The sequence below is a fragment of the Ovis canadensis genome, chromosome 4 (genome assembly GCF_042477335.2).
Source record: "Ovis canadensis isolate MfBH-ARS-UI-01 breed Bighorn chromosome 4, ARS-UI_OviCan_v2, whole genome shotgun sequence".
In the NCBI taxonomy this organism is placed as follows: Eukaryota; Metazoa; Chordata; class Mammalia; order Artiodactyla; family Bovidae; genus Ovis; species Ovis canadensis.
The window spans coordinates 112,188,575-112,200,948 of NC_091248.1; the positions used below are offsets into that span (position 1 = coordinate 112,188,575).

At 42.0% G+C, this 12,374-nt stretch overlaps 1 protein-coding gene across 2 annotated transcripts in view; it reads left to right on the plus strand.

The window, feature by feature from the left end:
• EXOC4 (exocyst complex component 4) overlaps positions 1-12,374 on the plus strand; it is a 798,914-nt gene that overhangs the window by 212,505 nt on the left and 574,035 nt on the right. For both annotated transcript variants that reach the window (XM_069588401.1, XM_069588402.1), the window contains exon 9: positions 8,603-8,691. In XM_069588401.1, the coding sequence (XP_069444502.1) occupies positions 8,603-8,691 (89 nt within the window). The remainder of the gene's footprint in view (positions 1-8,602; positions 8,692-12,374) is intronic.

Sequence of the window (12,374 nt, forward strand, 5' to 3'; positions counted from 1 at the left end):
TAGCCAAGGCATAAAGCCATTTTCTTGGATTATCTCATTTACTCATTCATTATAAAAATCTTATGGGTGTGGGTACTATTTTTCATCCTCTTTTACACATGAAAAAAAATTGAGGCACTGACTCCTTCAGTTCAGTTCAGTCGCTCAGTTGTGTCCGACTCTTTGCGACCTCATGAATCGCAGCACGCCAGGCCTCCCTGTCCATCACCAACTCCCGGAGTCCACCCAAACTCATGTCCATCAAGTCGGTGATGCCATCCAGCCATCTCATCCTCTGTCATCCCCTTCTCCTCCTGCCCCCAATTCCACCCAGCATCAGGGTCTTTTCCAATGAGTCAACTCTTCACATGAGTGGCCAAAGTATTGGAGTTTCAGCTTCAGCATCAGTCCTTCCAAAGAACACCCAGGACTGATCTCCTTTAGAATGGACTGGTTGGATCTCCTCACAGTCCAAGGGACTCTCAAGAGTCTTCTCCAACACCACAGTTCAAAAGCATCAATTTTTCGGCACTCAGCTTTCTCTATTGTCCAACTCTCACATCCGTACATGACCACTGGGAAAACCATAGCCCTGACTAGAGGGACCTTTGTTGGCAAAGTAATGTCCCTGCTTTTGAATATGCTACCTAGATTGGTCATAACTTTCCTTCCAGGGAGTAAGCATCTTTAATTTCATGGCTTAGACACATACAGTTTAGTAGAGAAGACAGACAAGTGAATACTTGGTGATTTACCATGAGTGCATGGTATTGGTGGAGGCCATGAAGGGACTCCCAATCAAAATCAGCTCTTAAGCTTCTCAGGAGACTACTAACACCTTCCTGGGAGCAAAGCCAGTCCTTCCCCTGAATTAACAGAGCTTTGGGAAACAAAGCCTACCAGGCATTACTGGCATGGTGTGGTTCATTCTCAGGGTCAATGCCTTTCTCTGCTCAGCCCTAGTCAGAGGGGGTTATTGAACAGCATACATGGTAAAGAAAAGCCCATTGGAAACCAAAGTCTATTTATCAAAATTACACATGATCTAAATGCAGTGTGATATCCTGGAACAGGAAAAGATTATTAGTGGAAAATTTTTGTGAGAGTCAAATGAAGTCTGTAGTTCAATATCATACCCATGTTAATTTATTAGATGCAACAAAATGTACTGCAATTACGTAAGACATTAGCATTAGGGAGGGTTTGGGGTGAAAGGTATACAGAAACTCTGTACTGTTCTGTATCTTTTCTATAAACTTGATTCCAAAATTCAGTTTTTTTTAAAAAAATTTAAAACTTGACACACTAGAGGTTAAGGAACTTACAGAAGTTAACATAACTAGCAAGTGGTAGAAACAGGATTTAAATCTTGGCTAACCTATGTTCTTGGGAGGATTAATAGATATTTAAAAAATCATATCTGAGCATGTAAAGTGAGTACAGAAATACATCCCAGTGTTGTGGATTCCTTCTTTTTAAATATTTGGAAGTCCAGTATCCTCTGTTGATTCACTTTTGAGATTTGTTTTCAACAGGTATTCATAGAGTTCTTAATCATTAAGGAAGTTTTCAGCAGTTCATTTATCTTGCAGTCTTGAGGAGAGGAGATTTCCTGTGCCCACACTGTAGTAAAATCCATTCTGTTTATTGAATTTGTTCTTTAAAAAACAACAACAACAAAAAGTTTTATTCATAGGTTGTTTGTAGTATGAGTTAAAATGCTTTAGACTGCAAGTAACATAGGACCCCAAGTGAACAGGTTAACTTGTAAGAAGGTTATTACCTCACACATAGGAGTGACTGTAGAGGATTCCTCAATTCACCAAGACAGTATCAACAAGGACTTGGTCCTTTCCTTTTCTCTTCGCATTCAGTCCCACTCCAGTAAAAATGGTGGTGTCAAGGAAAGTGTGTGACTCATCCCACAAATCTTTTTCTTTTTAAATTAATATGCTTAATTTTTTATAGCCATTTTAGATTGCAGAAAAATTGATTTCCCTTATGTACAGAGATTTCCCTTATGTTCCTCTGCTCCATAGTTTCTCCTCTGATTAACATCTTGCTTAGGTGTGGCACGTTCGTTACAGTTGAGGAACCAACACTGATACATCATTATTAAAGTCCTTTGTTTATATTAGCATTCACTCTCTGTGTTATATAGTTCCACTGGTTTGGAGAAATACGTGACATCATGTGTCTACCATTATAGTATCTAACAGAGTAATTTCACTGCCCTAAATATCCTGTTTTTCACTTACTCATTCCTCCTTTCCTCCTTACTCCTGAACCCCTAGAAATGACCGATCTTTTTTTGTTTTTAAACTATCTCTGTAGTTTGCTCTTTCTAGAATGCCTTAAAGACAATACCCAGTCTTTTCAGTGTGGCTTCTTTCACATTTAACGTTCATCCATGTCTTTTGTGGCAACTTCTGTGTTGCTAAATAATGCTGGTTTTGTGACTGTACCAGTTTCCCCTTTCAGTTATAGAGAGACGTCTTGGTTGCTTCCAGCTTCTGGCAGTTACGGACGAAGTGGTGATAAGCATTCCTGTGCAGGCTTTAGTGTCGGTGTCAGTGTTTGGCTCATCTGGGTAAATGCCTCGGAGCGTGATTGCAGGATCACATGGTATGACTATGTTGTAACTTTGTAAGACGCCATGCAGCTGCCTTCCAAAGTGACTTTAACATTTCAAATCCTTTTTAATTCATGAGTAGTGGTTAGTCATCCATTTGTTATCTTTTCTGCCAGTGGCAAAGCCCCTCTGCAAGCCCGTTCCTGAACCATTCACTGGCAAGGGGAAGGGAGACCATGGTGACTGTCTTTAAACCAGTCAGAGTTCATCTTTGGTAATAGGTCTCTAGCTAGACAGGGGCCCCCTTCCGCTGAGCTTCCTGCTGAGTGAGGAGGGATGGAGAACACAGATGCCCAGATAGACTCGAGGCTGTGCCAGCAAGCAAGATATAGTGGGAGAAAGGTGGTTGATGGAGGCAGCTAAGACTGCCTCAGGTACTGCCTAAGGCCTATTGTTAGGCCTTTTCTTTCCTCCCTCCCTTGCCTTCCTTCTTCCACTCCTGCTCATCCTCCTCTTCCCTCCTCAAGCTCAACTGACCATTTTCACTCTGCGCATATTGCCAGAAGCAAGTTTCAGGGTGTTTAGATTTGATGCTGTCACCCTTCACCCCTGACTGTGAACGTCAGACCACATAAGCATTTTTAGATACTTAACCAATCTTGAAATTGTGGTTTTTGAAAACATAAGTTATTGAAAGTGAGTAAGTGAACTTAAGAAATCATTACTGCAGCAATGAAATTAAAAGACGCTTACTTCTTGGAAGGAAAACTATGACCAACCTAGATAGCATATTCAAAAGCAGAGACATGACTTTGCCAACAAAGGTCCATCTAGTCAAGGCTATGGTTTTTCCAGTGGTCATGTATGGATGTGAGAGTTGGACTGTGAAGAAAGCTGAGCGCCGAAGAATTGATGCTTTTGAACTGTGGTGTTGGAGAAGACTCTTGAGAGTCCCTTGGACTGCAAGGAGATCCAACCAGTCCATTCTAAAGGAGATAAGCCCTGGGTGTTCTTTGGAAGGACTGATGGCTAAAGCTGAAACTCCAGTACTTTGGCCACCTCATGCCAAGAGTTGACTCATTGGAAAAGACTGTGATGCTGAGAGGGTTTAGGGGCAGGAGGAGAAGGGGACGACAGAGGATGAGATGGCCGGATGGCATCACCAACTTGATGGATGTGAGTTTGAGTGAACTCCGGGAGTTGGTGATGGACAGGGAAGTCTGGCGTGCTGCAATTCATGGGGTTGCAAAGAGTTGGACATGGCTGAGCAACTGAACTGAACTGAACACATGTATTATTATTATTGCATAGTAATAGAATGAAGGAATGGAGCCTAAAGCAAAAACAATACCCAGCTGTAGATGTGACTGGTGATAGAAACAAGGTCCGGTGCTGTAAAGAGCAATATTGCATAGGAACCTGGAATGTTAGGTCCCTGAATCAAGGCAAATTGGAAGTGGTCAAACAGGAGATGGTAAGAGTGAATGTCGACATTCTAGGAATCAGTGAACTAAAATGGACTGGAATGGGTGAATTTAACTCAGATGACCATGATATCTACCACTGTGGGCAGGAATCCCTTAGAAAAATGGAGTAGCCATCATGGTCAACAAGAGTCCGAAATGCAGTACTTGGATGCAATCTCAAAAATGACAGAATGATCTCTGTTCGTTTCCAAGGCAAACCATTCAGTATCACAGTAATCCAAATCTATGCCCCAACCAGTAACGCTGAAGAAGCTAAAGTTGAACCATTCTATGAATACCTAAAAAATCTTTTAGAACTAACACCCAAAAAAGATGTCCTTTTCATTATAGGAGACTGGAATGCAAAAGTAGGAAGTCAAGAAACACCTGGGGTAACAGGCAAATTTGGCCTTGGAATACGGAATGAAGCAGGGCAAAGGCTGATAGAGTTTTGCCAACAGAACACTCTGGACATAGCAAACACCCTCTTCCAACAACACAAGAGAAGACTCTACACATGGACAACACCCGATGGGCATCTCTGAAATCAGATTGATTATATTCTTTGCAGCCAAAGATGGAGAAGATCTATACAGTCAGCAAAAACAAGACCAGGAGCTGACTGTGGCTCAGATCATGAACTCCTTATTGCCAAATTCAGACTTAAATTGAAGAAAGTAGGGCAAACCACTAGACCATTTAGGTTGACCTAAATCAAATCCCTAATGATTATACAGCGGAAGTGAGAAATAGATTTAAGGGACTAGATCTTATAGAGTGCCTGATGAACTATGGACGGAAGTTCATGACATTGTACAGGAGACATGCTTCAAGACCATCCCCATGGAAAAGAAATGCAAAAAATCAAAATGGCTGTCTGGGAAGGCCTTACAAATAGCTGTGAAAAGAAGAGAAGCGAAAAACAGAGAGAAGGGAAGATACAAGCATCTGAATGCAGAGTTCCAAAGAATAACAAGGAGAGATAAGAAAGCCTTCCTCAGGGATCAGTGCAAAGAAATAGAGGAAAACAACAGAATGGGAAAGACTAGAGATCTCTTCAAGAAAATTAAAGATACCAAGGAAACGTTTCATGCAAAGATGGACTCGATAAAGGACAAGAATGGTATGGACCTAACAGAAGCAAAAGATATTAAGAGGTGGGAAGAAAACACAGAAGACCTGGATGAAAAAAATCTTCACGACCCAGATAATCATGATGGTGTGATCACTCACCTAGAGTCAGACATCCTGAAATGTGAAGTCAATTGGGCCTTAGATAGCATCACTGTGAACAAAGCTAGTGAAGGTGATGGAATTCCAGGTGAGCTATTTCAAATCCTGAAAGATGATGCTGTGAAAGTGCTGCACTCAATATGCCAACAAATTTGGAAAACTTACCAATGGCCACAGGACTGGAAAAGGTCAGTTTTCATTCCAATTCCAAAGAAAGGCAATGCAAAAGAATGCTCAAACTACCACACAATTGCACTCATCTCACACACTAGTAAAGTAATGCTCAACGTTCTTCAAGCCAGACTTCAGCAATATGTGAACTGTGAACTTCCAGATGTTCAAGCTGGTTTTAGAAAAGGCAGAGGAACCAGAGATCAAATTGCTAACATCTTCTGGATCATGGAAAAAGCAAGAGAGTTCCAGAAAAACATCTATTTCTGCTTTCTTGACTATGCCAAAGCCTTTGACTGTGTGGATCACAATAAACTGTGGAAAATTCTGAAAGAGATGGGCATACCAGACCACCTGACCTGCCTCTTGAGAAACCTGTATGCAGGTCAGGAAGCAACAGTTAGAACTGGACACGGAACAACAGACTGGTTCCAAATAGGAAAAGTAGTACGTCAAGGCTGTATTGTCACCCTGCTTATTTAATGTATATTCAGAGTACATCATGAGAAACGCTGGACTGGAGGAAGCACAAGCTGAAATCAAGATTGCCAGGAGAAATGTCACTAACCTCAGATATGCAGATGACACCATCCTTATGGCAGAAGAGAAACTAAAAAGCCTCTTGATGAAAGTGAAGGAGGAGACTGAAAAAGTTGGCTTAAAGCTCAACATTCAGAAAACGAAGATGGCATCTTGTCCCATCACTTCATGGGAAATAGATGGGGAACCAGTGAAACAGTGTCAGACTTTATTTTTTTGGGCTCCAAAATCACTGCAGATGGTGAAATTAAAAGATGCTTACTCCTTGGAAGGAAAGTTATGACCAGCCTAGATAGCATATTCAAAAGCAGAGGCATTACTTTGCCAACAAAGGTCCATCTAGTCAAGGCTGTGGTTTTCCCAGTGGTCATGTATGGATGTGAGAGTTGGGCTGTGAAGAAAGCTGATCACCGAAGAATTGATGCTTTTGAACTGTGGTGTTGGAGAAGACTCTTGAGAGTCCCTTGGACTGCAAGGAGATCCAATCAGTCCACTCTAAAGGAGATCAGTCCTGGGTAATCTAGAAGGACTAATGCAAAGCTGAAGCTCCAGTACTTTGGCCACCTCATGTGAAGAGTTGACTCATTGGAAAAGACTCTGATGCTGGGAGGGATTGGGGGCAGGAGGAGAAGGGGACGACAGAGGATGAGATGGCTGGATGGCATCACCGACTTGATGGACATGAGTTTGGATGAACTCCGGGAGTTGGTGATTGACAGGGAGGCCTGGCGTGCTGCAATTCATGGGGTCACAAAGATTCGGACATGACTGAGTGACTGAACTGAAAACTCATCACTCACACAGAATTAGGCCATTCTTACGGATCTGCCTTTTTCTTGTTTTGGTTCCACCATTAATGAGTCATGTGAGTCAGGGCTGTTTTCCTGTCTCAGTGGCCTTTAATACCTTTGGCTATAAAATGATCGTGAGACTTGGCTAATCCTTCTTGCCACTTTTACTGTAAAATTGTATGAACCTGTGGCTTGTTGCAAACACAAAAAGGATTCCCAAGTAGTAAAAATACATCAGGTCATAAAGGATTCAGATTCTGGCAAGTCCTCTGTCCTATCACATCCATGAAGAACTTTATTGCTGTCTTTAATTGCCCCTAGCCAAGGTTAATTGGGTGTATTTAAGTCTTCTCTTATGGTATTCCGTGTGCCTTTCTAGTCTTTGCTCGAGGTTTTTTTCCCCCCCCCCCCGTTTGCCGTTTCTCATCAGTAGCTGTCAGTGTGGTTTTTGGAGGTCAGTGGTTTCTTGTCAGCTCTTGACTGGCATGTGGCACTTTTGAAGTACCACGCACTTGGTCTTCCCTCTGGCTATTCGTGCCCTCTCAGTTCTTGGCAGGGGGCAGAGAAAGGATCAAGTGACTCAAGTGTTTCCCTCCCAGTGACATTCATCTTGATATTCATCTTCCTTGTCAAAGAATGGATAAAAAAGGCAGAATTAAGAAAATACTGGGGCTCCTTTGTTGTGACCGGAAACCTGTCCCATCATCACGGATGCTCTTTCATTGTGTTTACCCCTGAGTGGCTATAATTCTTCGAAGGATTTCTCCTCTCAGCCTGTTTTCCTGGCTTTGAAAGCCTCAGGTTTGAAATGGGATTTCTTAGCACGTTGAAGGATATACTGTTTGATACAATCATAATTTTTCCTGTTTGTTGTTCCATATCTGCAAGTTACTTTTTTTTTTTTTTTTAAAGAATGAGTGAACGGACAATGCCTTTACATTTTCTTTTTAATTAAAGAATTTGATGCCTTTTAATTTATTTATTGTTGTCTGTGTCCTTTGGCATTCGGGATCTTAGTTCCCTGACCAGGGATCGAGTCCAGACCTCCTGCATTGGGAGCCCAGAGTCTTAGCCACTGGACCACCAGGGAAGTCCTACTGTAAGTTACTTTCAGGAGTATGATTTGCTTCTGTTTCTATTCACTTTTTTTGGTCATTTTGCTTTTAAAGACATGTTCTAGATCACAAACCTATCCACCATGTTTCTAGCCTCTGAAATCATTTCTGGGGAGATGTGACCAGACATTGTGTAGCTTGGTATTTTTAAAAGTATTTTATATGGCAGATGGCAGGTAAGAATTCTGACAACTGTTTAGAAGGTGTATGGTTTTTGAGGACTGTTATGGAGAGATTGCAGATGTCTTGTTTCTCTGGTGTAGCTATTTAACATCATTTCAAACATCCCACTGTGCTCATCCTCTCACTAGTTGGAAAGGGAAGAGTTCAGCTCCAGGGAGCCAATATTTCTGTGGTGACAGCTGGAAGCCACTGAAGGCTTTTGCATGGTATAGGAGGAAAGTCAGAGTGACTTTATGAGATGCTCTTGTGGATTGCGTATAGGCATCCTGGCGAGGGATCTGAAGACAAAAGAAAGTTGCAAGAGATCAAGCTGTATCAGTTGAAATCAAGAATGAGCAGAAGATCCAAATACTGTCACGGAAGAGCATTTCGCCAGGAATACCATTCACAAATCACGATCCATGGTAGCCTGCCCTGGATCAGGATGTGTTGGTCTTGGACCACTAGTGGGCATCCCATGGATGGGGTAGGATACTTTGGGGATATACGTAGCTGGACACCACCTATTTGGTTACGCCCTCACTGTGTGTTTTTTGCTGCGTTTCATTGCAGGTTCGAATCCTCCTCCCACGCCATCAGCATGAGTGCCTACTTGCGAGAACAGAGAAGGGAGCTGTACAGTCGGAGTGGAGAGCTTCAAGGTGGGTACCTGACCCTCCCTGGAAAAAGTCGTTCTCTGGAGGACGATCTGAAGTGTTTATAGCATGTGAATTTGAGGTCTGCATTCATAGGATTCTTTCACAATAGCAAAGATTTAAAGACTTGGTAGTCTGTTTCTTCTATCATTTCCCAGCATCTGCCGCCAAGCAGCTAAAACTGTTACTATGGCTGCAGGATTTATAGACCTGCCACCATTCAGGTGGGAACTCAAAGTGAAAAGAAAAGGAGGGCAGTTTCCTTTTGCTTAAAGATGACGGACATGATTCCAGTCACCGTGTAGAGGAATGCCCATCTTCTGTGGCTGCCATGGTTATTTTAATTATTGTTTTCAATACTTTCTGAAGTATCACAGGAAAGCTTGGGATTTGGAAAAGGGAAAAAGGATGCCTTTAAATAGTGTGTGCTGATGAACATAGCTTTGATACACAGGATATTTGATACTTAGGTGTGGTTACCAAATAGTTGAAATCTGAAGGAGAAAATACTTAAGAAAATAAATAAGTAAATTTAATTAAATAAAATAAAAATCACGCCAATGACATTTTTTCCCCTATGATCAAAAGAATGCTACTCATGGGAAATGTGATCAGTCAAGAAAGGTTCGTGAGGTCTGCTAAATGCAGCACATGCAAGCTCTGAAAGGGATGGAAGTTGTCTGGTACAAATAAAAGATAAGAGCCTGAAGATCCAGTTGTGAAAGTAAGGGAGGAATATTAATATCAGGGAATCTGCCTTGCAATGCAGGAGATGCAGGTTCGATCCCTAGTTGGGGAGTTAAGATGCCCCATGGTGCGCCAACAACAAACAGAGAAAGAAACCCCTCCAGAAACCAAGCAATATCAAACAGTCAGTGGTTAACAGCTAAGCAGATGTTAGGCATAAATTGCTAAGTTTGTTGAGGGAAGGGAATGATTTTTCTAGATTTAATTTCTAGAATTAAAAACCTAGAACTATGTTTCAGGATATAAGGAAAAGGACATTAGCTTACCAGCGTCGTATTTAGTACTAAAGTATTGCTATATGTTCTAGAAAACATGAAGTGTATGTTTTGGAGTCTTGACGTGGAGGAGTATGGAGAGCAGTTAGATTTGGAGTAAGTGAAGGAGTGACCCACTGTGTGGTCGGACAAGGAGTGAAGGAGGCGGCGATCCAGACCTCTGCAGGCAGTGACCTCCTAGCAATGTAGGATGGACCGCAGAGCTTGGAAGGCAATGGTAGTTCTGGAACACACATTATTGTAGGACTGATTGTAGCTGAACTGCCAGGTAGGGGGTGTAGCGAACCATCTAGGTTTAGAGAGATCTTCCATATCTCCACTTTTTCATCACAGAGTTCACTTGTGAATTCGGAGTTGGCCTAAGGAATAGTTTAAATTCGCCCATATAATTCCTTTCCACCTGGCTTCTAGTATATGACCTCTGGGTTGGGAAGATCTGGAGAAGAGAACGGCAGCCCGCTTTGGTATTCTTGCCTGGAACATCCCATGGATAGAGGAGCCTGGTGGGCCACAGTGCTTGAGGTTGCAGAGTCAGACATGACTGAGTACACATAAGTAGGCACTAGATGCTTCTTTTGGGGTAGATAGTAAGCTCAGTGAGTAAGCAGTCTGCTCTAGCCATGTGGAAGGATTTTCTCTGCCCTCCTCCCCATTCGTGGTTCATGATCTCTTGAGAGACAGTAATAGCCAATCAATGAAGAGTAGAGGATTCTGGGCCCATATTGCCTACATTTCAAGCCTAGCTCCTGATTTCCCAGCTTCAGAAGCTCTATGCCTCTGCTTATCTCTAGATGGGGATAAAAATAACAGTGCCTACCCCATAAGGTTGTTATGAAAGTTAGGTGAGTTAAGCTGTGAACAGCGTTAAGAAAAGTGCCTGGCATACAGTAACTCTAATGCCTTCCTCCTCAAATGTTGTTATTACTAGTTGTGTCCCTGTAGAGTTTTCATATACATTCTGTTTGTCTCCTCATTGGGCTAAACACTACTCACCTTTCCTACTTAACTTTGTCATTTACCCTGCTGGTCCCTCCTCTCCCGAACTTACCTCCTGCCCACCACCCAAAAAACCACACACACACTCATCTTTCTACCTCTCTCTGAGCTCATTCCCCCTGCTGTGTGCTCACATATTTAGGGTTCCCTTTCTGATGACTTTCTGCACTGTAGTGTGGATTAATGCTCACTGTTTGTGTCTGCCACTGAAGTGTAAGCTCTCAGAAGGAAATGCTTCTTTATTTCCTGTGCTTTGCACAGTGCCTGGTATAGTAAATGTTCGATAAAGACTGACTTACTCACTGACAGGAGGAATATGGATGGCAGAGGTCTAAAGTAGGATGGACAGCTTACCACTGAGAATTTAGGGGCCCCAAAGGAGACGGGACCACTGACAGCCATTATCAGCTTCCCAGGTTTCCATTAGCTTTTAAGTTTAGGCTGAAGTTGAGCCTATACGTAGATACATTTTTGTTCTTTGCAGTTATACATGGCTTTATTAAGTACAAATATTGCCCTTGAGCTGTCTGGCCTATGACAGCATTGCCGTGTATAATTGAAAAACACTAAAATCCAGTTAAATTATAGAGGACTTCTATTCTGTGAGGATGGCTAATTGAAGAATCATCATAATCTTGACTAGGAACTTCCCCTCTTTCAAAAAGTTAATTGAAATATGGAACTTTCAAGCAACAGTATATTGTACTTAACCTGTATTGAGCAAAATAGCATTTATCTCTGGTTATAGGTAGAGAGTAGCTAGCAAACAGACCATGTTCACAATAGTCATTAAAAAATAATTGAACTGAACTGATACATCACATGCTTGGTGAGAGACTCTATCACATGACCAATTACTGTACAAGTTTGATAGTGTTTCATTTAGCAGCCAGAGTTTCTCTGAAAGAGTGCTTTTAATATTGCAGGGAAAAAAGGTTGGAGGGGGTCATACCTATTTTCCATTAAAAACAGTCATTCTTTCTCAGTTATTCTGTTAATCTGACTGGTCCAAGGACCACAGTGAGATCCGCATTTCAGCTTATCCTGAAAAGGTGTAGCTGAGTAGTTCAGTCACATCATGAGAGACTGGCAGATTTTCGTCCCTTCTCTTAACACCACGTAGCTGCAGTGGTTTGGTTCATGAGGTCAGCTCTTCCTTTTGTTGTAGGAGCATGGTAGAAGACAGACCATCAAAGTAACATTAAAAAACTCAAATCTGACAAAAAGTTCAGTTCCTGCCAACACTTCCAATTCATCATGCAATTACAAATGTTACCCAACCTAACAACCCGCAAGGGGAAGAAAAGAATAAAAAAATGAGATTTCTCTGGTACCATCAACCCATCTCAGTTGGCTCTAACTGCCAGGGTACAGATGGTTCATTATATAGTCTGCTGTTGGCAATTGGGCTGAGGAGGTGGGGGTGCGATTTCCAAGTGTGCAGGGTAACAGGTGGAAATCAAACTTATGTATGTGTCTCCGTTAATCACAGACGTCCTGTTGTTCTGAGCCTCTTCGCTGGTTCATTGTTCGGCTTAGGCAGCCATGTGGCAGCTTAGAAAGATACTCATTTTAATGAATGTGTAGCTTGAATATAGCATCTCAGGTTTAGTGCGTGATTCTTCAGGAGAATAAGATAGCTAATGAACACATTATCTCATGAGGATTAAA